At 31.1% G+C, this 27832-nt stretch overlaps 2 protein-coding genes across 28 annotated transcripts; one reads left to right on the top strand and one right to left on the bottom strand.

Annotated features, from left to right (window-relative positions):
- Positions 1-26: 26 nt before the first annotated feature.
- On the bottom strand, positions 27-27818 carry LOC141446475 (uncharacterized). Of its 27 annotated transcripts, none has more exons than XR_012453719.1 (24): positions 27627-27803; positions 26158-26288; positions 25547-25570; positions 25317-25429; positions 25070-25235; positions 24147-24364; positions 23659-23896; positions 22124-22232; positions 20264-20382; positions 17371-17577; positions 16570-16759; positions 15464-15794; positions 13478-13711; positions 11203-11471; positions 10263-10646; positions 10012-10163; positions 9715-9808; positions 7993-8179; positions 6310-6474; positions 4989-5080; positions 3485-3577; positions 1301-1481; positions 754-930; positions 27-345 (listed from the first exon to the last, which is right to left on the bottom strand). XR_012453719.1 is itself a non-coding variant. In XM_074112969.1 (10 exons), exons 3-10 carry the CDS (start codon positions 25550-25552, stop codon positions 17890-17892), a joined length of 981 nt encoding a protein of 326 aa, XP_073969070.1. In that variant the 5' UTR covers positions 25553-25570; positions 26158-26288; positions 27627-27802; the 3' UTR covers positions 17875-17889. The 27 variants fall into 27 exon arrangements, 3 of the variants coding, with proteins under 3 accessions (XP_073969070.1, XP_073969068.1, XP_073969067.1); XR_012453722.1 differs by having other exon boundaries at positions 1391-1481; XR_012453715.1 differs by lacking the exon at positions 1301-1481 and having other exon boundaries at positions 10263-10462; positions 10542-10646.
- Positions 5499-9964, top strand: LOC141446469 (probable cytochrome P450 6a13). Its single transcript, XM_074112945.1, has 6 exons — positions 5499-5768; positions 7193-7758; positions 8564-8925; positions 9001-9219; positions 9418-9660; positions 9734-9964. The coding sequence occupies exons 2-6, from the start codon at positions 7199-7201 to the stop codon at positions 9895-9897; spliced, it is 1548 nt and encodes a 515-aa protein (XP_073969046.1). The 5' UTR covers positions 5499-5768; positions 7193-7198; the 3' UTR covers positions 9898-9964.
- Positions 27819-27832: the final 14 nt, after the last annotated feature.

Here is a 27832-nt window from a genome sequence, read left to right as displayed (position 1 = left end):
ACTATGGGAAAAGAGAAAATACATAATTACTTTTTTAATAATTTATAGATAATTCTTTATTTGGCTACCAATTATACATTTTTTTTTCTTTTGTATTACAAAAACATTTTAAATAATTCAATTACATCTTTTAGGTAATGATCCTTAAAATTACCTACATAACAAAATTAAAATTTACATTACATTTTCAAACTTCAAATATATTTTTTTTACATATAATCGATTAAGTAATAAAATAATTGGGAGAGTTGCAATTGGATAGATGTTTTCCAACGTCTTTTTCATTTTGGCTTAATTCGATGAACCTCTTTGGCAGGAAGCCCTCCAGTTTCGCCTGTTTCAACTCTAAAAAATAACATTATACAATGAGAAGGACTGTTCGTCTACTGAATCGTCCTACAAATCAAACTCAACTTCCTTGAAAATCAATGTTAATTTTTTATACGTTTAAATAAAAATAGATCAATCTTTTAGAAAGAAAACGCAAGAGAGTAAAACTGAGTGTTAGTAATTATATGAATTTAATTCATTTTGAAAATAGCAGTTTACTGCACTCTTTTAAGTGAAATAAACATTTTTTTAATAAACACTCGTCATTTTTTATTCTTGTACCTTTCAATTTTCCAATCAAATTAAAACTTTCTTGAACACAGAATCTTTACTATACTCATTCCGATTCTACAGGAATATATGAACAAAAAGGTTTAATCACGTAAAAATACTGAAGTTTTATTAAATAATGGATAAGATTACCTGGAAAATAACACCACAGAGTGGTAGGTAGATCTCCTTATTTGGATATTGCAGAAATAGAGATGGATGGGAATCACCTCTTATCTACGGAAGTGCTGCAGCCTTAAAAGAAATTCCCTCAAAAGTAATCATTTTAGATTATGTCTTAGCTTTACTGGGCTGCGAATCGGCCAAGGGCTGAAAGTATTAAAACCTTAGTAAATGATAGAAATTCATTCACACTTATTGTAGTACGGTAGCATTTTACATACAAAATCTTAGTTAATTCTGTTTATAACAAATTAAACCATTCTGCAACTAACTCGGAAAATCTAATTTAAACCATCTATTGCACAAAATAACTTTTTATTCAGAATCAAAGGAAAATATTTAATTTATCGGAATAAAGGTTTAATTGATGTTAAAATGCTTTAGATGTAATCAATAATGGATAAGATAACATGAAGATAGCATGGTAAGTATGGAGATTTCATCATTGATTTATTTGAATGTAGAAATAGTTGCGAATTACCTCAAATTATTTGCAATAAATAATAGTTAAGACTACCTGAAGTAGAATTCCACAAATTAACAGGGTACCTTCGAAGATTTCCTGATTTGTTTCATGAACGAAATGTAGAAATTAGATGTGAATTACCTCAACTTATGTAGGAGTGCTGCTGGACGTAAAGAAGGGCCATGATCAAGAATAGCCAGCGAAGGGCAGAAAGGGTCCTTGAGCAAAGAAACTGGATGGAGAGAAATACATACTACATTTTAAACACATAACTTTTATTTTTTAATGCAATTTTGATATTGAAACATAAGATGAAATTGAGGCATAGCCTCTAAAACAGAGATTTAATCTGAGTAAGCTTCATAATCAAACTCATAATTAATATTACGTTACAGGTTGGTATTACATAATGTAAAACAAGGACAAAAGGACCCTTGAGCATATATAAGACAAACCGAACATATTATCACTTTTATATATAATTTTAATACTACACTTTGATCTTAGCCAAAAGGCCGAGAAGCGAAGCATACATGATCTGATAATTTACCAAATACCTATAGGGAAAAATTGTGTAACATCTTAATTTTTCTGTGAAATAATAAACTTAAAGACTGCAGAGGAAGGGGAGCAAAATGAAGAGTAAAATGTAGGAGCTAAAAGGGATTTATTTATACTTAATATTGCATAGAAATATTGAGAAAACCAGTGAACTTGCAGGTGTTCCAGCCATGCACATGCAATTTTATGTAAGATTAAGAACTTACTTGTTTTTCAACCAATTTTGCACTTAAGTTTTCTTATTTTTGAAGAATATTAGCTTCATTATTCTCTCTCAGGTAGTGTCTTTGGAACTTAAGAATATCTGCGTACTCTAACCCGACGTTGGTTACTACTTATTTTAATGTGACTCCAGTTTACCTCTCTAACCTAGAGAATAGTTGCTCTCCGACCGTCGAAGCGCCATCTCCCTAACCATTATCCAACATCATGATACTTTAGAAGAGAGGTGATGAGAGTTAGACTACATAACACATGTTTGGAGAGAGAGAGCGACCTACTCCCCACCATTACTTAAGTCTTACTGTCGAGAATTTGTGCGTTTGCCGTTTATATAGGGGAAGGTTACAGCACTGCTACCTGGTGGCTACTTCTGGAACTTTTCTCACCTATCTGATAAGTGGCGCCCTCTGACGAATTTTTTATAAAATAATTTTTTATTTAACTTTTTTACCGCTATTTCTTACTATTTTTTTTTTTTTTTTTTTTTAATGATTTAAGGCGCGTCAACATCAATGGTTATTGGCGCCCGGAGCTTTTTTCAGTGCACTGCCGGCCTCCGGACAGTGTTCTCTCGTTACAGACAACACTGTCCATCACCGGACAGTGAGCTGTAAGAAGCTCCTAGGAAGAGAAAATCTAAGGGGTCAGCAGCTGGATTCGAACCCGGGACCTCCGCGTGGGAGTCCAGCTCGCTAACCACTCTGCTAATCCCTTCCCTTATTTCTTACTATTTTAAGTTTTTCTGTTAGTTTTAAATATTTTTTTAGCAATTCTTTTTGTATTTAGATTTATATGTACATTTTTCGTATAATAGAATGTAAAATATGAAGTCTATGTAAAAACATATTATATCTAAATAATACATATTTTAGTAATTGATTAACAATGCTGAGGTAATTTTATAGCATTTTATTGTTAAACTAAACCTTTTTTTAAAGCAAATTCAACTTTTAGTCCAGAATTAATTTTTTTTTTTAACCAACATATCTTCAATCTTCTTTACAGAAAAGTTTAATTTGGTTAAAAATTATTGAATAAAGACTAAGAAGTTGCATATATTATTATATTGTGTTATATTTGATATAGAACTTTTCAGTAAAATTAAAACAAATATGGTTGAAAACAGCTATTTATTAAGTTTCTCTGTTGGGTTAAAATGTTTTTTACCAATTCTTTTTGTATTTTATTGATTTGTATGTATATTCTTCGTATAGTAGAATGTAAACTATGAAATCTGGGTAAAAACAAAGTATCTTATGCAAATAAATAATTTTTTTTCCCTAATTAAAGATTTCTATTTATTCTCCTGCGTAATAATACTTTTTATTTTCACTTTAAGTCAAAAAAAATCATTTAATAAGTAAGATTGCGATACAAACATGCAAATTACACATACCTAAATAATACATTTTTTTAAGCAATTGATTCATAACAAAAGTTGTTTGTACATACTTATTTGATCGATGTTTTTCAACGTCTTTTTCATTTCCACTTCAGTTGATAACGGTTTTCCAGGTACTACTCACAGTATTGGCTGTTTTCAATCTGAAAATCATTATTACATGAAATAAACAATTTATACAGTTAGTCTTTATTTAAAAAGCATTCTATTCAATGATACTGCAAATTTAAACGCAACTATTTGTTTAAGATAAATTTGTATCTTTCAGAAATTTAAGAAATAAATAAAATATGAATGCTGAAATATTAATTTAAATCTTTTAAACAGATCTATCTTTTAGAACGTATTCGTAGCATTGTAAACATTAAATTATTTTAACATGGATTACTCTTACGTTGCAATTTAACGTTATACTAAACTTGTTTAAGTCAAGTTACCCTCTGCCAACAATTTAAATCATTGTCAACAAAAATAAACGATTTTTTAAGTTCAATTTTGTTCATTCATTTTTAAGACTAAACATAATTTTATCCGCTTGATGTGTGTCATGTTAACTTACGAGTGAAGGATAAAGCAAAAAAGGAAGTGCCCCATTAAATGAAATCGAACTGTTAAATTTAGTTTGATTACTAATTTTTGAATTCCAAACGGTATGAAGAACAACATTAAAACAGGAATAACAGGTGTTTACGTGACATAAACAGATTTATTAACAACTGGATAGTAAAGCAGTAAGTTGGCAGAAGTAAATATTATTGAAATTAATAAGAACTTTCCGTTAATTCATAAACATTGGAATATTCACAGTGAAATAGAACAAATTATTTACGTGACTGTGAATGAGCCAACTTCAGTCGAGTAAATAGTAATAGGGCCAGATTTGGAAGGATAAAAGTTTGCCTAGTATCGTTTAAGAAAATAGATGGTGAATCCATCTGTTGTGAAACAAGTCTCGACTTTATATGATGCCATAATGGAAGAGAAAAGATGCCTAAAATGCAAACGGTTTTCGAACGAAGAGAGCTAATAAATAAATTATACAGTCTTGAATAAAAAAAAAGTATCTGAAGTTTGCTTCGACAAGTTTGACAATGATAAATGATTGTTCAAAATATATTAAAAGGATGTTTAGGTCAGCAGTGCATGATATTAACGCTAAAAAACGTGCATGCTATTTTGGATATGTTTAAAAAATTAAAGATGCCTTTAAAATTCATTTAATCCAACGGTTTAAAAACTGTAAATCAGTTAAAGGTAAGGTAAGTAAGGTAAAAAACTTTAATTAGGGAAGAAGGAAAGGCATACTCACTGTTAACTAGGCCTACAATTAAAAAAAAGAAGTTTATCTGGAATTTGAGTTATCTCTGAATCAGTAAAACGTAAAACGAAAATTCTGACTTTAAAATAAAAATCACTGAATGTTAAAAGCTAAATTTATACATAAACATTATATTCGTAAACAATTATGTGCATTTTTTTAAAAATATATTGTACATTTCACACAATTTATTAATCATCATAAATAAATGAAGAAAAAAGACAAGTTTCACATACCTTGCGATCTTGAGCAGTAATGGCCCTGCCAGTAAAGTAATCCTAATTGCAGTTTTTGCCGCTTTCTTGAAGTTTTTTTTGTTTTTGTTTGCCTGCAATTAAAATTTATATTAATTGCATTTACTCCTTTATATAATAAAGACGTTTATTATTACTCACTGATGGTTAAATATAAAAATTTATTGCTTGAATTAAGAAAAAAAAAAAGACAGAACTAAGAGGAACGTTACTTTTTCTATCGAAATACTAAGACTAAGGCTAATTCTAGTTTATGAAAGTGGCTTTATTTGGTCGTGCCAGCCCTGAAAATGATCATGAACCTCCGTTATGATAGCAAAGATAGAAATCCCTCCCTACCTAGAATCAGTATAATAAAAGGATTCTTAAATGTTCAAAGATTAAAAGCTGGTTTAACAATTACAAGTAAAAATCAGAGAACAAAAAAAAATTCAAATCTTCAAGTAAAAAAGCCTTATTTTAGAATAAAGTTGTTGAATGAAGCGTTAATACCCGTTGAGTATTCAAATCAAACAAATGAATTAAATACGATGCATCATTTGCTTGCAATAACAAGTACTTTTGATAAACACCTCCATGTTAGCACTAATTGACCTTCACTTCTCCCACCAGTTGGTCGATATATCTTTTCATCCTATTTGATTTTATAGTTTGCTTGGCAAAGTAGTGTCCCAACAACCTTTATTTTATAATGTGCAATGTTTATTAATAATTAGTAAACTGTTTTATGAAAGCTTATGCTGCATATAAAAATATAACTAGGTAAGATAACTACTCTAAACGTTAACATTATATATTTAAATACATGGATCACCAGTTAGGTTTTAACCAAAATAGAACAATCATCCTAAGAGACGTTACTGATAACAAACTAGCAAACTCTCGCCTAAACATGTTCTTTGCATTATAGTAGTATAAGTACATTTAATACACTACTCAGACTAGTGTTTCAAAAAAGAAAGGTTCTGATAACAAAACCAAAAGATTTACGTAAAACTTATTGTTACTTGCATTGAACAAACAGTTACTAATTTTACAAGCTTACGAAGCCACTTACACGAACGGAACGAGGGAATGTAAACACTTTCTTAAGTGAACAATACTAAATTTCTTCAGCAATCGTTTCAATAAATTAGAAGATGAACTCTTAACTTGAACTAAAAGACCATCTACTGAAGGTTGGGAGAGCTGATTGAATTTTAGAATACATTATTTCAAATTAAGAAAAAAAAGTAAAATTATTAATAAATATGTACTTAGATTTAATTTTTTACAATTTTATTTTATATTAAAAGTTACTTACGATTGATTCCTTAAACAGCAGTGATACCTAACTTTGCTGTTGATTAGTAGTGCCTATTATAATTATAAATTTTAACTTGACATTAGCCAAATTATCTTTTACTTTCCTGCAATTGAAAGTTTCTCTTAGGTTACAAACAGGGCTGTCTCAAATTAACCATAAGGTCTAAAAGGAATTACCAAATTATAATTTTAATTTAAAATTTATTTTATTAAAGAGAATTAAATAATAAATTTATAATATATTATTTAGTCAATAAGATTAATGTAAGAATCAAAATTACTAATCAAGAGTACATAGAATAGAAGTAACGATACTAAAATAAGGGCCCATTATTTAACAATTCCAGAAAAAATTAAACAGGTATCAGATAGAGCAAGGTTTTTTTTTGCTTTTTTATCCCAAAAGTTAAACGTTTTTTGAATCAGCAGTTGCTCAATTAGATGATTTTTTAGAATTTGCAACCCACACTTTCTAAGAAATTTAGAGTAATTTTCAGGCAAATACATATGCTTAATATTACTACTAAAAATTTACATTCACGCCGCCAAATTGTGTCTTTCACAGGATAACGTTTCCTTTTTGGTGGGGCTTGGTATAGTGGTTATGAACGTTACCTTCTAAACAGAGTTCCCCAGTTTGAGTATCCCGCTTAATTAAGAATTACTCAAATAAAAATAAATAAACATTAATTTCGGCGAAAACATTATTTCCTCAATATTGTGTATACAAATAGCAATATTTGTTTTTCACTAAAGTAGAAAGCATTTATTAGAGCATGATATTCTCTTTGAATATTTTAATTTTTGCACAACTGCAGTATTTTCTCCTACTTCCAGTTTGTTAGTAAAAAATAAATAAATTAGTTTAATTACGTTTTCAGACTCAAATGGATTCAATATCCGCATCGCTATTGTTTGTACTTCTGACGGTCATCCTCTATATCGTACGCCGAGCATGGAAAGCCAACCAATACTGGAAAGAACGAGGGGTCCAGCAAGTAAAAGGCTCACTATTCTTTGGCAATACTCTGTCATTTTTATTATGGAAAATGTCACCCGGACAGCTACATGAAAAGTTTTGTAAACTATTTCCAAATGAACCATTGATTGGTTTTTATGAATTCATGAAACCAATATTACTCGTTAAAGATATCGATTATATTGAAAAAATACTAATTAAAGATTTTGGACATTTTGTGAATCATGGAGTACTACCGTTGGACGACGAACGTACTCCATTAGATTCAAACCTGTTCAATATGAACGGCAAACGTTGGAAAGCTGTAAGAAGTAGGCTATCACCAATTTTCAGTACTGGGAAATTGAAATTGATGTTTAAATCGATGACCGGATGTGGCGAAGAGCTGATCAAACAGTTGGATAAAGAAGAGAAAGAAGATGTAGAATTGAAAGAAATAATCAGCTGTTTTGCCATGGACAATATTGGGTCAGTGGGGATTATTTTTTAAATAATTAGCCTTTCCTAACTCACTAACTGAAATTACATATTCACAAAACGATCTGGAGCATGCAAGTGTAAGTACTGAATTCGTGTCGTTATAGTATCAAGGGCGTACCCAACTTTTTTCGAGAAGAGGGGTTGTAATATACATGTACGTTTTCTAATTAAAACTATTATTTCAATTAGGATACAATATAATCATATTTTATGAAATTTTACCTTAAAAATGTTGACAAATAAATTAAGTCTAATAATTTAGACATCTCTTTACGCTGCAAAATAAACATCATTTTTTGATCATAAGTAATTAATGACCAGACTTTGTGCGGTTCTCGGACGGTTCCAGGTTAGATGAAGTGGAGCTGGTTTGTACGGTGCCAATCCGAGGGGTCATATCTCGATAATTCTAAATTTCGAACAAGACAAATACAATCGATGAATCAAAACCATAGGCCCGAGTCGATACATTTTAAAAGCAAGTATTAGCCTAACTTTATAAGAAAGTAACCAAAGGACATTTTGATTAAAACATGATATTTTCTTTGAATATTTTAATTTTGGCATAATTGCTATATTCCAGCAATTTTTCGCTTTTGAGCTAGTGTTCACCCACAAACCCTTTTCAAAAAAGCCCAAGGGTACTAAATTATTCTAATATTAATTTTTTATTTTTCATTCTACGATGTTTGCCGTCAAATTTACTTAATAATGGGTTTTGTACATGGTGACTGACGTACATGGTATAATTATTTTCATAACAAATAATAAAATACAGTTCATATTTTTCTAGTTCCTGTGCTTTCGGCATAGACTCAGGAAGTCTATCCAAACCAGAAAATGAATTTCGCCAGATTGGTAAACAAGTATTTCAAATGGACATTTCAACATTTTTAAAATTTATGACAATGATACACGCACCAAGATTGGCTAAATTTCTAAATTTAACCTTCAGCAAACCAAAGATTATAAAATATTTCTCAGGCATTATTAAAGATACAATGAAGTATAGACGTGATAATGGATACCAAAGAAATGATTTTATACAATTACTGATGCAACTTCAGCACAAAGGATACATAGAAGTGCATACTAAAGATGCAAATGATGATTATTTGGGCATGGATGCAACTACATTTTCTAAAGAGAAATTTGGTAAACTCTCTATTGGTAAATACAAATTGCATAATTTTGTAATAATCTAATTGTTTATTTATTTTAATTTTGCAGAATTGTCCGACGATCAAATAACCGGACATGCTGTATCATTTTTAACAGCTGGTTTTGATACGACTGCAATGACAATTTTGTTTACCCTGTATGAACTGTCAAGAAATCCCGAGATACAGGAGAAAGTTCGTGAGGAAATTCTTAGAGAGATGGAACAGTCCGGCTCGCTGACTTACGATGCACTGAAGGAAATGCACTTCTTAGAACAATGTATTAAAGGTAATCTAAATGCTTTTTTTTTTACAGTTCATAGAATCTTGTTTGAAGACCATTTTTACTTTCTATTGTGTAGTACAGCCTTTTTCACCTGTTTATTGGAGAACTATTACCAAAGCAACTAGGACATAAACGTTTCGTTGAAGATATATCAGAACTGGGACTAATAACAATAATTCGCAATGCTATCTTTTTTCACAGAGTCACTGAGGATGTACCCTCCAGCGCAAATGTTAAGTCGCGTATGCACGATCCAATACACCTTCCCGAACGGAATAACCATAGAACCTGGCCAATCAGTATTTATACCTGTAATGGCAGTTCACAATGATCCAAAATATTACCCAGAGCCAAGAGTATTTCGACCAGAAAGATTCGATCCGGACAACACGATACCTGCTTGTGCTTATCTACCATTTGGAAATGGACCGAGGATGTGTATAGGTAACTTCTAATATTTCAGATTTATGTTAAGCTTCTAATTTCTATATTACCAACCTTATTTTATTTCTTGCAGCAATGAGATTTGCCATGCTGGAGATAAAATACTGCATAACCACCTTACTGCGCACCTACATCGTCACTCTCAGTCCTAAAACAAAACAACCAATCACACTTAGACCAATAAGTTTCATAACAGATATAAATGAGACATTGTATTTCAAGATTAAAAAAAATTAAAGAATCAATTGTAGTAAAATCATGTTACGATATTAGTGACTCTTAAATTTGTAAATATTGTATAATTATTTTAAATATATTTTTATTTTTAAAAAAATGACTTTTTTTTCTTACAAAATAATCATTTTGAAAGTTAATTAGCCAGGGACGAGCGGTCTCTAGGAGATTTATTTACGGAGCAGCGATAAAAAAAGGAGTAACGCCAAGTTAACCAAGTTTTCTCCTCTCTCTCTCTCTCTAAAAAAAAAAAATCTAGGAAAATATTCCTAGAAAGTATGATAACATTAATTACCAAATGTAGCAAACAATTCTATTAAAGACAACAAAGGGATAAAGCTGTGTCTGAATTACTTAAAAGTATTTACCTTTGCCAGAATTGAGATATTCCTCAGTTTCTCGCCACGGATATTGTCAACTCAGTGAGTATTTGAAGAAGCCCAATTTCTTTAATTTAATTATAAGGACTTCAATTTCTGATTTATTCTTTGATTTAAATAGAGCAAATACAAAGATGCTACAGAATTAACAAACGATTGAACATCGTATTTTTCAATCAAATGAAAACCTTTCAAGGGAAAGATTTAATTCATCTGATAAAAAGTTTTATCTATTCAAGGTAATGTACTAATAAAATTAAAGCTTACCTGAAAAACAGCCCAATAAGATAGTTTGGTTTGATTACCCTGGGAATGATGAAATGGATTGCGAAACACCTGAACTTTTGTGGAAGCTGGATTTAAAGGATGGTCCTAAAGAAAGACGAACGAAAATATTATTATTAACAATAATAGAAATTACATTAAAATTCAATAAATTATTTATACCTATTCAATCCTAAGTTAATAGCAATATTCAATATTGTAAAATTATTATTACTACAGTTTGTATTGTAGCAACAATGCCTCAACGAATAAACGAATTAAACTTGACCAAGAATTGAAATAATTTCTCCTTGAAAAGTAAGTCTTTTTCAAACAATTAAACCATCTGCCTGTTTGAGATACTTGACTTAATTGTTGCAAAATGTTTTGAAGAAGTAAAAAGACCTATCACTGTCCGGTAGGGCAGTTGTATAAGGGTTGTATAATTAAAATTCTGAATGTGCAATCTGAGCAGCACATCTACTTTTTTTTTAAAAAAACGTAAATGTAAGTTCATATACCTTCTGCATAGTTTGAATTTAGGCAAATCATTTCACTTACTAGATATCTAAACTATTACTTTATACTTTATTATTTATCTTTAGATAATACGACATATCTTAACTGAGAAACAACATTCTGTAAGCTGAAAACATGTACTTACTGTTGCTGTAGGAGTTAAAATGTGTTACACTGGATAAATTATCTTCTTTTTTTTCTCTCTCTCTTTTATCTGCGCCACCCGTAAGTCACGGCAGTTCTGCCATCCGACGTCGGGCTTCCCAGTACACTTTTTTCCTGTAGGTATCGTCCGATAAGACTTCTTATGTCCTCGATAGAAGGACACACGTCAAGGTGTTCGGAGGACATGTCTTCTCTTCCACACAGAGTGCAGGTCGGGTCCACCGCCAACCCAATGCGATATAGGTGGGCCTGCAAATAATCATGACCCGTGAGCAGTCTTAGGATAAATTATCATCAACCCAGCCATTTGTTTGAATTGAACTAGTTCAGAATTACCACTAGAATGTCGAAACAACGCTGAGAACAAAAACAAAAATTTTAGAAACTATTTATACTATTGCTTTTATTGTAATTTACAAATATTAAGAAAAAAAATCAATTTTCAATAAGTTAGAATTTTAAACTACATACTAGTGTAAACCTTGCAAAATCCAAGGTCCATAATTCTAGGACGTTATCAAACTTTACATTATTAATTTAAATTTCATGGAGATTACTCTCCCCTTTAAATGAGTGAAATGTGAATAATTAAGTGGAAGTTCATAATTCCCAAATACATAATCGTAATTAGCAATTTACTTTTACAGTAATAAAGACGGCCAAAAATTATTAGCATGTTACTAATTAAATCTACCTACTTATGACCGTTGAAACATTTTTATGAAACAAAATAATGAAGACTAAAATCAACTTTTTAATTACATGCGTACACTTAAAATGCATCTACTATCAACTGTCTTGGAAACATGTCAATTTCATAAACACTTCTAATCACATCAACTCGTAATTAAAAATAAAAGTATACACAAAAAATGTAGCTTACCGGTAAGAAGTCCTTAACGCAGTAATGATGCAAAAACAAGTTTTTTAATTTCCTAGCAAGTTATCGCTTAATGCAAATGGATAATACAATCAGTTTACTAAGGTATGTAAAGTTCTTACTGACTTAGTTAAGTTACAGCAGCATCAACTTACAACTATCAATCATAAATTTAAAAAAACATCAAATTATGAGGTAAACAGTGAATTTTAAACATGGAAATTTTTTTAGAGGAAAACTTCTTTTTAAAATACTGACGATAGAAAATGTTTATCAATGTAGGTGAAGAACATTTAATAAATAAAGCAAATTGTTACTGTTGCTACATGATATACGAGGATATTTGGACAAAACCGAATGTAACCTTTTTACCGGACAGTTGTTTGATTAGGTTGTTTTTTAATAGTGTCAAAGTACATGCTCATGCTACCTAGCGGTAATCATTGGATTACTAGTTCCCATGTAGTTATCTCTTTCCAGTTTAAGCTATTGCCGCTAGATAGCATTAGCATGATCTTAATACGTCTAGTTTTTTTCATTCCTAAAGTAAACATAGAATGTGTATAATTTCTAATTAGGTTGTCTAATTTCTTTAATTTAAATATAAGGAGGCGCCACGTTAGCCGAGCGGTTAGAGGCGAGACCTGCGAAGCTGATATGTGTTGTGGTATTGGGTTCGATTCCCAGTCTTAGGCCTTGGATTTTATTTAATGATTAATAAAAGAAATTTACAGTAAAGTTTGCTAGTCGCCTCCGTCCACGACACCTAATTGGTAGTTGGACGTTAAGCCCCGCCTGAAAAAATTTAAATATAAGGACTTCAATTTCTGATTTATTCTTTGATTTAAATAGAGCAAATACCAAAATAATATATTTAAAATTCCACTCTTTTCACAAGCTATGTATAATACAACCAACCAATCTTATGAAACTGTTTTAATAATTATGAGACAATATTGGTACAACAAACGAAAAAAATTCTTAATAAATCTCCAGAAGATGTATTGATATTTCACGATTAACAAGTAACGCAACTAAAATTTCCATAAGTAAATCAATAAAAACTAACGATTTTTATAAGAATTTGAAGATGTGGAATAAAGAATTTGAAGATGGTTGTCAACTAATCTAACGTTGTTTCTCAGCCATGCTAATCTATTCAATCCAGCAATCAACAATAGGGCTTCAATCTTCTGCAATTACTTTATGCTAATATGAAAATACATTGAAGGTGATAATAGATTGTCCCAAAGCAAAGGTGACTTCGTACTTAAATGCCCTACTGTCAAGGGATGACAATATCACTTACTGCTTACTAAAAACTTCACCCAGCTCGATATCGAAAATTTCAGTTTTACTATTAATTTTGTCTTACCATTACCACAGGAAGACTTCACAATCCTTTCTAGAACAAAGTGTCTCAACGTATCTTTTAGATTATTCAACGTAGCGTTTTACATTTATTTATTTTTTAAATGTGTCCAATATTCAATCAAAACCAGCTGTAGTAATTAAAGTAAGCAAAGTAGAATTCCCAATCTATATTTTGTTTTTTTCTGCTCTTGAAGCATTGCTCTTATTGAAGACTAGTATAACTGCAATCGGATTACTGAAACAAAACAGCATTTTCAACGAAACAATAAATATGCTCGAGATTACCATACAATAACCAGAAATCAATTTAGTTTTGTGGATGCACTAAAAAGTATACACCAACGAATTCTGTTGGGAGCATTCACAAATTCTCTCGTCACAACTTACGTATTTACTAATTTTTCTTTGAATATACCATTTTTACCAAAATATAACATGAAGTAATTCTTCATTATTATACATATTAAGTATTGTAAAATGATATGAAACCATAAAATCGGGAAAACAGGATTTCGCTAGATAATGAATGGATAAAAGGGAAATGGAGGTAATTATGAATGGTAAGATCAATGCGAACCGAAGAGCAATTACTATTATCCTAAAGATTTGATTAGGGAGACTGGATTCATTGGTGATTGGAAAAGTAGTACCCCATGATTTCTGCCATAAGTAGAGATTCCTCCACTAGCAGCAGCTATAGCAGTCTCTTATTGATTACAGACCTTTTAGCGCCTGCCGAAAATGCTTAAAAGAAGTTAAATGCAGAGATTGGTTCCTTTCTTTTCGATCTAGTGTGAGAGACCGAAGTGAATTTTTATGTTCTTGCATTTCCCTGCGTTTTTTTTATATTCTTCTGAAGCAAAGTCCGCATAACACTGAGATGAGTCTGAAATGAACAGTGGGCGGCTAAATGATCAAGATTTGGAAAAACACATTATGGCTTTTACGTTCGCAAAGGTCCACAGTCCTATATCAGGACATTGCGGAATAATAATAAATAGAAGGGGACCGAGAACTGAGCCTTGAGGAACTCCAGCTCGTACGGGAAATGTATAGGATTAGGCAAATCTATGATTAATAAAGTTGTCCTTGATCCTTACTTCGCAAACTCTGATTTCTTAATCTTTCCAAGTCCGGACATCTTTGTAATATCCAAGGCACTCACAAAGTTCAGCAAGGAAGCGAACAGAAGGCGACAGAAAAACATTTCAATACAACCTCTAGATCGTAATGATTTAATGAAATCATTAAATAAACTTTGAACTTTCTATGAATTTTCATTATTGATTTTCATCGCACACCACACTTGCCGATTCGTAATAACATTCATCGAAAACAAATATGTCCCTTGAAAACTGGATAACTAAATTTACTTGATCGTAACACTTTGTTATTAATATGAGTAAGAAAAATTAATTTAATTGTAACGAGTGCTTGGTGGATATTAAAGTAAATATGAGAAAAGGGACAATTGAAAAGATAAGCAAAATACGTTATGAAGCCGATGAAAAAGGAAAGGTCTTGTTCACATAACACCTGCTTCAGCAAGTAATTCTCATTCTACTCCTGCTCATTGGCACTTCTACCCTATTCATTCCTGTTATAATATAGACAAAAACTATTAGTAGCAAAATACAGATCTAGTTCTTTTGATGTAATGGCCCAACAGTTATACTGCTGTCAATTTCATCGCCTTACTCGTTGGGATGCAAGTTAAGCTTAACGAAATTATCGTCCATGTCTTGCAGCTTACTTTAGTTCACTTGAATATAGAACTAATTCTTCCCTTACTTCTCTTCGTTATTACGTTCTTTGTACACGTCCAGGTTGGTTGTCTGACTTTTCAGGAGCTGTGTCGTACGTAATGATTCATCGATCATCTGTGGTTATTTTGATTTTTAATACTTGTTTCCATAGGTTGATCGGATTTTTTCTCTCTATTATTCTCTACTTTTAATTTAATTGAACAAATATGTATGTTACTCACTTTAATTAAATTACTTTGCTATGAACTTCAGTATAAATTTGGTTTTAGTAAACAAAATTACGCAGAAATTCATTAAAACTTAATCCAGGGAGTATGTTTACAGTAAGACTTCATAATTATAATATTGAAGGTTCCTCTTATTTTATTCTGTGTCCTACTATGTATTATTTCTTATAATTTTTTTTAAATACTTTTTTTAGGCCATTGTAAAGGCTGAAGTTTTTGGACTGAACTTCTCTAATGTTCTTGGGCCGCACTACAATTATTGACTGAGCACTGAGTAAAGGAGGTTACTTGGTGTTATCCGAAATATTAATGAATTGTCAAACATCTGTAAAAATTAGGAAATAAAATTATTAAAACCTAGTATTTGTTTAAAACTTCTCTTCAATTTTTTGTTTTTAATTCTGTTCATGTTTTTAGAACTGAAAAGTTGGGAATGTATTTTATAAGTGGGAAGTGCGAGAATTTAAGTTTAAAACACGGACATTGTTGCATTTTCACTGCGAAATATTTATTGATAAGTAAAATATGAATGAATATGCGATTCTGATAATTTAAAAAATGCGTAAATTAGTAAAATCTTTAAAGGAAAACTTTTAATCAGCATAGAACATGCAATGTTCTGGTATATTCAAGCTTTGTGAACGGCATTCTGTTTGCATCATTTCTAATACTCACATTTCTATGCCTAGCAGAATCATTTCAAGTGTTATGAGAGAGAAACTACACGATTTAAATGCACAACAGTACATGACCAAGTAATTTTACTAAGTGAGACTACCTGTCAAACAAAACTACTTCAGATTTAACAATAACTTTTACCGAGCTAATAACGGATTGGTACAAACGATTGGTGTGATTCAATTTTCCTAACGTTATAAGCATCTAAATCAGTCTCTGTCCATCTTCCTAAAGGAGAAAATTGAGTCCGCGATGGAATTGGCATTAGCGAACTTTAAATTTCCATGCAAGAATGCCAAGTTATGAAGTGTTACTTTGGACAGAGTACTAATTTGGAAAGGCCACTTAGACATGTGGAATTAAAAATCTTAAATTGCATTTTGATTTTAACAAAATTCTGCAATATTGAAATATAAAATTACCAGATAACGATGGAAGATCTAAGGTTATAAAGCAAGCCTTGCAGGAATGGGAGGCAGACTACACTATCGCCCACAAAAGGGTGCATTTTTTAGTCCATGATGACCGAGTTACCTCAACGACGACAGTTTATAAGTCCGGCTCAAGTTTGTCAGGGCATTAAGTTGGCTGAGATGTAATTACTGCTCATTTCTGAAAAAAGTTAATAAGAGATTTTCAAAGCTAAATGCATAATGCCATGATGAAAGAGATCTCAAACATATAAAAGATATGCCCTCGCTGCATAGGAGGAAGAAAGAAAATCCTCGATAATTTACACATATATTTAGAGGCAACCTTTGGGTACGAGGACATCACATATACTTTTGCGGGTCAAAATCTAAATCTAGTTGAATCATCCATATTAGATCTCAATAGATGAACTTTTAAGAAAATACTGTTCAAAACACACTTTATTAAAACTAAAAACAGTTATCTACTCATTCTTTGTTGTATGTACGGTTAAAAACTTTAATAGAGTTACGATTCTCTGACTGCAAATCTAAATATACCTTTCCTTAAGTATCACAGTTAAGTCAAGCTTATAAAAGAATTGGCTACGACCACAAGCTCCCATCTCCTAATTTTCGCAACTCAAACCATCTCAATGATGAAGTGTCGTTAATGGATGGCTTTCCTATTCAAACTAGCATTTTCACTAATCTATAAATGCAATTATTGTGCAAAATATTAATTTCCGTTTCCCCATTAATGAATGAAATTCTTATTAATGAATTATTTTTACTAAGTTAAACATGGCATACTTAATTTTATGCTTGAGACGTCGCAAAAGAGCCAGTTTTACTGCAAGTCCAAGCTAGCTTACTTTTTTTAATGGGAATGTCAAATATCCATTTCATATTTTTTAGTTTTACTAAATATTTATTCTATTTTACTAATACTCCCAAATAACAAACAATTTGTCTAATTTCATTTCATTTAGTCCATTCCTTGTTGTATGTACGGTTAAGCTGTAACACAGACAAACTACTTCATTATTATTATTATTATTATATGAGATGTTTCGGACCAACTAATCCGAATTGATCCAAGCTCAAACATACAAAACACTTTTTGCACAATCTTGATTGTCTTGTACAACCATCCATCTTTATGATTTGGCTTATTAATAAACATGAATACTTCATTTTAACCAGCCTAGAAAAGAAAAGTTATTTAAATAATATCTAAGTATTACATTCTTAAACTTCTTAGTTTATATTTAATATACGATGTCTTTTTTAAAAAATGATTTTCCTCGTTGAAATCGCCAGACATTTCAGTCAAAATTGTACCTGAAGAGAATTTAAAAAAAGAAATTAAAAACACATTTTGTAATTCATTCTAGTCAAAACATTTTATATTTTCAAAAATATCACTCAGGTTAATCATTATTTTTATTGAAAAGTTAATTCACAAGTTTTAATATCATTAAATTAATTATAATTTAAAAAGATAAGCAATTATTACAATATACAACACATGTTACAATTCACTTCCTCTTAATTTCCTCTAAAAAAAAAAATAATAATATTAAAGAAAATTTATTTTTTTAAAAAAAACTAAGTATATTGAGTTTAATAATACTTTTAAAAACATTGAATCCCAATGACTTTCTAACTACAAAATGTTATGATAATAAATGGACAATTTAGAGAGCAAAAGGACTTTCAATTTAAAATTCCACTTCCTAATACTGCCTGGTATAACTATTGATATATAATCACACAGTCACTTTGAACAGAAACTAGAATGAACAAGAACTTAAAATATTTCGGCGATGTTACGCGATAATAATGAGAAGAATAGAACGATCCTACCTTATAGGACATCATAATTTAAGCCAATAAGAACATCAAATGGTCTGGGTGAGAATTGGAATTTTCAATAAATACCATAATTTCAAAATTTTGAAATATTTTTAAAGATCAGTTTGGGTCAAGAAGAAGAAATGAATATTTCAACAAGGTGCCAACAAAATATAAAAGTTTCATTTTATGGAAGAAGCCATTAAGTTTCATAATTCGAAAAACACGTCTTGTCTAATTTTAGCTAAGAAGGTAATAATAACAAATTTTGTTACTTATTTCATAATCGAATAATGACTTCATAGTTTTCGAACATAGATTGCTAATAAATAATAAAAAGTACATAGTTTGATTAAAAACGTGTGATTAAATTAATTAAAAACAATTTTTTAGAGAGGTTTCTTAACTATTTCTTATAAATAAGGAAATTTAAATAAAACAAATTTCTTTTTAGCCTGTAGTTTTTTTTTTTTCTCGAAAAGTCGAGTAAATTTGAAACGAGGTGATCTGTGGCATTCGGGGTATGATTGGGCCAGTGACAAAGACCTTTTTGTTGCTTTCGGAGATAGCTTTATTTTTAGGTACTTGCGAGTTTTTGGGCTTGGCGCAATGTACAGTCTGTCGCACTAGCGCTTTTAGTAGTCAGGCTGGTGATTGCCGGGGTCTCGATTCCCGATTACAAAAAACATCTTATCACTAGGTTAAAAACCTTGTGGAGATTTTAACAAAAAAAGAAAAAACCAGTATACATAGACAAAATAAATAAACCATTTTTAACAAAAAGCTTTGTAAAAACGAAAGTCTTTTTTATGACGTTTTACGATCCAGGGCTCATATCATATGACCTAATCCAATCTAGTTTCTACTTTGGATTGAATAAGAGTCATTTATTGCACGGTTGCAGAAAATATACGTTCTCCTTAATCAAGTACTTCTTCTGCTTTGCTGCAATGAAGAATACAATTAAATACAAAAAATGACTTCCTGATATAGAACAAAGAACAAACACGGTGATGAATACAGGTCTAATAAGAAGATGAAGTTCTATCTACCGTCAAAAAATCACACTTATCCACTATGCTCATCTGTAATTGACGTCTTGAATTAGGAATTGTAAAAATAAGATTTTTCTAAAACAAAAGAGGCTTCGAATAAACAAATTTCCACAATTTTCAAATTGCCTGAAGATAAAAGATATATGTTAGACTTTTAAAGATTAGAAGGAAAAACAAGAAGACATTAAGGGACAGTTATAGGAAAAAAAAATGATCAGAGGGCTTTCTATACGGCCTTCTCGTTCTTAATTGGCATGAAGGTCAAGATGAATTATGATGTCCACCAGCAATGATCTGAAATCATACCAAGCCTACAACTGATATTTTTTATTGAAAACATACAAATGATTTAGCACTTAAAAAAAAATCACATCATTCTATTATAAAAAGGTCTGAGGAAGATTTACTCATTAAAAGGGTCTCTGATCCCAAAAGCATTAATCTAAATAAGTATTTAAGATGAATTTGCGGAAAAAAACGCCATCACTTCTCCAAACTATTTAAGCTTCAAAGATAAAACAACAATCACTTCAAAAATCATGTATATTGAAAAGATATTGTCTAAGTTAGAAGGAAAAATTTAACATTCCCGTTAAGGCCATCTATTAGTTTTTTTTTTAATTTATTCATATTTAGGTCTATTTTTTAGTACTTTTGTTTTTCTACTTAAAGAGATACTTCATTTTTTACAACAGTTTGATAGGAACGGATGGACACATCAAGACAAAAAAGTCATAGTACACTGCATCCATTTTCTTTACTATTTATTTTAATTAATTAAAGAAATCAGTAACCTCATCCAATTCTCGCTGCCTGGCTTGTTGATGTGCCCATCTTTCTTCAGCTAATTTCTCTCCAATTCGCCATTTTTCATGGTAAATTTTCTGTCCGCAGGTTGGACATTTTTTACCACCTAAGTTAACAGTTTAAAAAAATAATTAATTAGTATTAATAGTATTAATTACTAAAATCACTAAGAACATCTATTCTAGACTGTTCGTCAAACAAGCGTAGGCATCTGTAACACAATTACCCGGTAATCTTTTATCATTACAGCGATAAAAGAGAATTCGGTGATTTTTAGGCCGAAACATCTAAGAAATGGGACTCAACACATAATTTGTAACACTCATTTTACCTAAAGATTACGTATCCATCGTTTTCCCTCTTTATATACCCTTCATAATCTTTATTTCATTGTTTTGTCCCTTTCTTGGACGCACAATTAGTTTTCTTTTAACTTTTTATAATAAATGTACATCCTATTATTGTATAACTAATTGTATTCTTGTATTACGCTCCACGGTAGCCGAGCGGAAAAAGGAGTGGGTCGCAAAGCTAAGAATATTGCGGTACAAGATTTTAGATTTTATTGAATGTTATATCAAGATATTTAAGTCAAGTATGTTAGCTATCCTTCTACAGGCATCACCTTACTTTATTATACTATTGTTTTCAAATAATTTTGTAAACAGCCCACAGACAGATTGAAACCTCTTCTAAGTCTTTTAATAAGCTTGTGTATATATAATAAATACTATATACAAACTGTAGTCTAATGAACATATGCTGTCTCTTCTCAAATACAACTTTGACGCCCATCAACTTTGGTGACTTCCATTTTTCAAGAAATAATAAATAAACATATATTCGCAGCTGCAGCGAATTAATGGAGTGTGCCCATGCCAATTTTTTTTTTTTTTTTTAATGAAAATATGAATTTTACAGGCCAAAGGGCCAATATCAGACAGATCATTGCTCACCTCTATCATCTAAATAATTCTTTAGTACTACCTAAAATCTGGGCTAATTCGGCTAGCCATACTTCATTATTTGACTTTGACTCAGAAACACAACAGCTACATTTGCAACCTTATAAAAAGTGTACATATGATCTGTCGGATATGAAGATGCAGGCGAGCTAGTTAAAGAAAGCTCTCGGAAACTTCGGTATCATTACCGCTGTGTGAAGCTAAAAGGAATATTTAGTACCTTCTTCACAACTGGTTTTGCAACATTTACAGTAGGAAGTATAATAAAGAAAGGTGGAGAGCCTAAAAGAAAGGTTCAGGACATTTGTCTTTGAATTTGGTATGCTTGGGATTGTGGACCGGACAATCTACACCTCATAGGAGTTGCCGAATGTCCTACCTGCGAACTGTTTTTTTTTTTGCAGTGATCGACTCTGAGCAATTGGTTCGTGTTCTATACTACACATTAAGGACATTAAGGAATCTTTAAGGCATAACGATTCACATGTACGCCGTAAAAGCCACTGGACTGAAAGGACGCGAACTTACTAATTAACCAACAATTTCAAGAGAAAAACAAACTTTTTTCCCCACCGTCTTTATATTTTTTGGTTTACCAAGTTTATGAAGAGTATTAAAAGCTTCTATCAAACAATCACTGAATTAGTCAATTTAAAAAGAGTTTTATAATGCAAAAATCTCAACACAAACATGTTACACTTTACTTGAAGAAGATGAAAATCTGAAACGGGGCAGCGTTAATGATCATCATTAAGGAAAATCTTAATCTTATAGAGCTTGATTAACAGTGACTTCATTTTAAGGCTGATGTAATATTAAGTTTAAGCCATAAACAATTATTTTAAATAATAGAAAAGAATAAAAAAATATATAAATATTTACCCTGAAATGGTGGTGTTTTCATATAAACGAGTAAACAATTTAGATGAAACAGATGATTGCAATACATCCGCTCTACATGTAAACTGTTGGTTTCATCAATTATTACGTCCTAAAAAAAAAGAAAGAATTTCCAATAAATCGATGATGTGAAATTTCAACTAAATGTAAGAAAAACTTTCAAGTAGTTTTTTAAATTTCAGTTTCTCTTCATTTCTTTTATTAAATTTTGCTAGTACATACAAAAAAAAAAGAGTCATATTATACATGGTTTTGTCACTTAATGTAGGTAAAAATGTAATGATTAACACAAAACGTAACTGTCATAGAAGCAACATCCGGAAGTTTTTCTGTTTTCTTTAACCCAGTAAGTGAATACTTGCTTTGTTCTTATGTTGTACTGGTGCTGATTTTCTCTAGTAACTATATCTTTATTTTCTGTTTGTCTTATGTACAGTTAAGGCACGATTATATGAATGAAACTGCGTTTTCCCGCTTTTCTTTTTTTCAATAACGGCATTTTTTTTTTTTTTGTAGTTTGAAAACATTTCCTTCATTTGGTCATCCCCCCACCGATCTGTTCTGCTCCATCTTAATAAATTGTTCGCAATACTTCCAAGGGTACCTCATTTCTCAATTATTTAAAATAAATATACTGAATTAATTTATAGCTCAAAGAATAAATTTGCGACTTCCAAGAGTGCTGTCCAATGTACAATAATTTACAGAAACAGCGACATTTCATTTTGGCTTCCTTCTTTACAAATGCTGAATGTTTTGTCTTCAAACTAGAACAAAACGGGGCTGTAATACAAATAAAAACGCTCCTATCTAAAAATCTTTGGCCATACTATACCGGTTGTCTATACCAATTACTCAATCTTACATTGCACACAGAGATTCAAAATTCTCTTCATCTCCACACTTGCCACATCCTTTTACAACAGATTTCAATGTAGACTCCATGGTTATTCAAACCAATCAGCACTGACTCTCTTCTCACTCTTACTCGAAATTTCAGAACGGTGATTATTGCGTCGATGACAATTGCCTAATGGAATTTATCAATGGTATAAAAACCATGCAAGACAATCAAGGTATTAACTAACTAACTAACTAACTTATTAAGATCATATGTACTATTTGTATTCAGTACTGAAATAAATTTAAAAAAAATAAAACAGTGTTCACTTCGAGTTGCATCAGCTTTTCATCAGCAAAATGGGTGAATTTTTACTAAAAAAAAATTAGAATAAATGTTTTCTTTCTGTTCTAAGTATGTTGGAACATTAACATTGTTTCTAACGGTTTTTGAATATGTTACAATCGGACAGTTATGGTGCTTACATTTCCATGCAGAACAGATGAAAAGTCTGATAAAAAGATACTAACTCTGCTCTTTACTCAGAATAACTTAAAACGTACATTTCACTAAAAACTTAAAGCCAAACATTTTCAGCATAACGAATGCAATGTCCCCTTTGACGAGGATTAAGAGGGTAAAAAGCTAAAATATAATTTAAATAAAACGTACTCACGTCAGGATTTTCTGGAAGACATGCTTTATGACATATCTGGCAGAGTTCTAATGGCAACAATCTTATACTATCTAAGAATACTGCAGCTGCTGGGCCCAAAGAAGGCCGTTTTACAAATTTAGTCCTAGCTGCTAAATCTAGCTTTAATGGTGGTTCTACAGATTGTCTAGCTTTTTCTCTAGCTTCACCGCTCAGGTAACGGCCGATGGCCGGTGGAAGATTGGTGTCCACTTCAATTCTAAATTGAACACAAAAACAAAAAGTGGTTTTAAGCAAAGTTGCCAGTGAGAAGGACGTACTTCACCAGAGAAGACTATCACAGAGCAAATAAGTATAAGATACTTAATAATAGTTTGGTCAAACTGCAATAAATTAAGGACACAACACAGCAGATCGGCAAAACCTTGCTTTCTGATAAGTTAATCAAAACCTACCCAAACTTATAAATTAATGTACTATAATTAAAAAGATAAAAAAAATTAACTTACCCAACCACTTCGTTTGGATAATCATCCGGCAGGTGAAATGAAACATTAACAAAATATTTTTTTTCCTTCAATTTTAAAAAAATTTTTGATGCTTTCTGTCTTAGTTTGAGTTCATCATTTGCTGTTAATTTTGATTTTAAAAAAGTTATTTCATCGTAACAACAGGAAAGTGGATTTTCATCAATGAAATTTGTTATAAATTGCAATGTTTTCAATATCTTGAATACAGATAAAATAAATCAATTAATTTTTTCCATAATATAGATAATAAAATCATGTAGGTTAATTTCAGTATGGAACCCAATCACCAAGCAAATTCTACAGTAGATGATGTAAGAAACACATGGGTTACAGTAACAGTAATCCAGAAATGAATGTACTCAATAGAAGAGGGTTTTGTGGGGCTATCTGTGTTAACCTTTCTTCTATTGTTATTTACTTATCCACTTAAAATACATGCGGTCATTAAATGCATAGCTAAACTAGCGTTTGATGAAATCACGAAAAAAGGAAATACTATCTTCCAGAATAGTTTTGGACTTCTGTAGAATTCACAAGAAAAAGGCTTGACCACTTTTTTGTACTAACTACATGTACAGATACAAAGCAATCTTTGTTCCCACAATTTTTTTCAAATCCAATTCGAGAGTTTTAAGGGTTTTAAAAGCCTAGTTAAATTTTCAAAAAGCGTAGTTTGGTTTGTATTTGTATGAAAGCCTACAACTAGCCCTATTTAAACATTGACCGGTTTCTGACTGAACTGATGGCGATGAACTGTTTTTGGGAAACCACAGCCACCAGTTTTCGAATGTATATATTTTTTCTTTTCTTTTTACTAAGAATTTCCTACGTTTTAATAAATAAACTACAAAAAAAGAGAGGTTTACATTACTCTAAAAACTGATGGTTTTTCTAATACTTACTTGTGCTTTACCCAAATACTTCTTTATTTCTTCATCACACACCGTAGTCAATTTACTAAGTAACTTTTCAGAAAGTTTCTTACTTTTAAGTTCTAATAATATTGGTTTAGTTGGGTATTCTAATGGAAACTGTATACAGACAACAATATTCTTTACTGAAGTTCTTCTGTAATTTTTTTTTTTTAATAAACATACTTTTACTTCAATTATTTGTATTCAAAAATTACTAATGTTCTTAAGTAATCACCTTATTTCAACTCTGACCATTGAATGAACACAAGAGACAAGTTTACTTCCTGGTATAACACGTTCGCAAAGTTTTCGTACTTCATCAAGCTCATCTTCAATAAATCCCATGGACTAAATACCAAACTTAATTGAAAACGATCATATCAATTAAATAAAAGTAGTACATCAGGCTGATCGTTTGGTAGAAGCGATAGGATTAAAAAATAAATTGTATTCAAGTTTAAATACCTTCATTCATAATTATCACAAAATCTGTAAATAAAAGTTATAATTTCCATTAAATTCACTTTGAATCTCGACGTAAAAAGTTACAAAAATATAAAAACTAACCTATAGAAAAGTAACCTTTTTCTTACTCACTGGCGCTGTCAAGTTACAAAGTAATGCACTTTTTTGGTGCATGTACAATATAGGTATCTATTCAAAATCTCCAATTGCACTGTGAGTAATTACTTACTTTCCAATTAAATAGATCAACAAATTATTTCGAATATAAACGTGGGAAATTTCTTTATATATGCTTGATATATGGTTTGACAAAAAAATGTATTTTATAATTTCAACTAGGAATAATTGAATTTGAAAAATATAAATTGTCATGGGATCACATTTAAATGTGCATGTAATATTTCTTTAAATTATTATATAAAGTTTTAAAAATGTGCTTATAAATTAAGTGCTTATAAATTATTCCTGAACGACCAGTATGTTGTAATTCAGAACGTAGAAAATACAAACTACATTGTTCGGAAGTTGGATAAAGAATATAAGAATGGGTGTTGCTTAGCTGCAAAACGAAGTAACTAGAACAGGTTTATAACATGGAGTTGAATACTAGCCTCCCAGACACCAAAGAAGGCTTGTTGATCTGATTTTGTGTAGGTCTATATTTTATCTCCTCTAATTTTCAAGTGCAGAAGGTCGGATGTAGTTAACGAGCTATTTTATATGACCAAGGTCTTCAAAGGAACTAGAACAAAAAGATCTGTGAGACATCTTGTAGAAAGTGCATCTAATTAAAATTTGATAAAAAATACCTTAATATAAGAGGCCAATCATTTCAAATATCTTGAATCAATATTAAAAGTGATTCGAGATGGAAGAGGATTGCAGCGAGGATTATGGAATGAAAGAAAACATTGTTTTGCTAAATTTGATCTTCGAAGATAAAAAGTCCAAAAACACCAATAGAGAATTCTAGAAGCAGTTTAGCCATGAAAGGAAAAGAGTGACTGAGCCATTTTAAGGTTCGGTTTTAGACCCGTGGATGTTAGGCTAGTTAACATAAGTTACCACGTCCCAAGGGTTGTAGTGGCGCACACTTATTGGAATAACATCTTATTTTTCGTCAGGGGTCTGATAACAGTCTCCTGATAAAGCTTGAAGGCATCAGTCTTTTTGATCTCGAAAAATCGAACTTTCGTCCATAAAAACCCTTAACTCAAAACATATTCGTTTTCTCTTCTACCTGACAAAATCTCCACATCAAATATGATTTTTGATGTCAGGCTCTGCTACATTTAGGCGAATACCAAACAATAAAATTTTCGATTTTCCGGTAAGTGTCCATTCATCATTCGTGCAAAATATTGTACACCCATGCATTTTGCGATTACCAAAGTTTCAGATTCTTAGAAGGCTACGAGACTTCTCCAGGTTAAGATAACCTGGAATACCTAGATGTCATTCCTAGAGGGAAAAATACATTAGCCGAACAGACTCGCGGAAATATTAAAATACCCAAGTTTTATGGCTAATTTGATAATGCACAACTGATCAACTACATTCATTCGATGATGGTATGATTCTATTGTGAATAAACAGACGCAACCTTAAGACCCTCCTCGCTGGGCCGGTCTCCCCTCTACTCTACCTTGAGTTATGCGTCTTTGACTTTAAGGAAAGTAATAAGCAACATTCAATATTCATTGTTGATGTAAACGACAGGCAGAACGCGTACAACTTTGTGGAGAAGTAGAACTATAGAACTTCAAGTTGAAGAAGCACTTCTATTTTGATTTCTACAACAAAAATAATATTAGCATGACAATCTCATCACTGTTGGAATCTATGCACATTATTCACTTCATACATGTGATAGGTACATGTAATTCAAGTACCTATCAGCGTAGATTCCTGGTCTCCAAGCCGGATCCTGGAGATCGTTTTAAGTATTGTGTGAGAAAAAAAAAGTGAAACTCACCTCAATTTTAATTTATACTCTATAAAAAAATTTAACCCTTGAACATATTCAGGAATGCACTTTTATAATTTTTCTAATCTAGAAATTAATAATTTGTCAAATTACTTGCATAAAAGCTAATAAAGCTTTTTTCTTCCAATTTATCTTAATGATTGGAATACACTGATTGAAATTTCAATATCCAGGCTAAAATAATGAACACTTTTGGAAATTTCAATAAACTTTAAAACTCTCTTACGTATTACTATGTTAGGATCACATTTTGAATTTTAATGCGAAATTTGATTTAAAGTGGACTGTTGTAGATAGCG

The sequence above is a fragment of the Rhodnius prolixus genome, unplaced genomic scaffold, assembly GCF_049639745.1.
Source record: "Rhodnius prolixus isolate KJV_2025 unplaced genomic scaffold, Rpr scaffold_7, whole genome shotgun sequence".
Taxonomy (NCBI): Eukaryota; Metazoa; Arthropoda; class Insecta; order Hemiptera; family Reduviidae; genus Rhodnius; species Rhodnius prolixus.
Note: the sequence above shows the minus strand (reverse complement) of the source record. Positions and strands in the feature narration are given on the sequence as shown.

Excerpts from the sequence above, each read along its gene's own strand:
- LOC141446469 (XM_074112945.1), top strand. The coding sequence starts at position 7,199 with ATGGATTCAATATCCGCATCGCTATTGTTTGTACTTCTGACGGTCATC. Across the intron at positions 7,759-8,563 it reads TTTGCCATGGACAATATTGG|TTCCTGTGCTTTCGGCATAG; the intron begins GTCAGTGGGGAT and ends ATATTTTTCTAG. Across the intron at positions 9,220-9,417 it reads CTTAGAACAATGTATTAAAG|AGTCACTGAGGATGTACCCT; the intron begins GTAATCTAAATG and ends CTTTTTTCACAG.
- LOC141446475 (XM_074112966.1), bottom strand. Across the intron at positions 24,365-25,069 it reads AGTATTTGGGTAAAGCACAA|ATATTGAAAACATTGCAATT; the intron begins GTAAGTATTAGA and ends TCTGTATTCAAG. Across the intron at positions 23,897-24,146 it reads TATCCAAACGAAGTGGTTGG|AATTGAAGTGGACACCAATC; the intron begins GTAAGTTAATTT and ends TGTTCAATTTAG.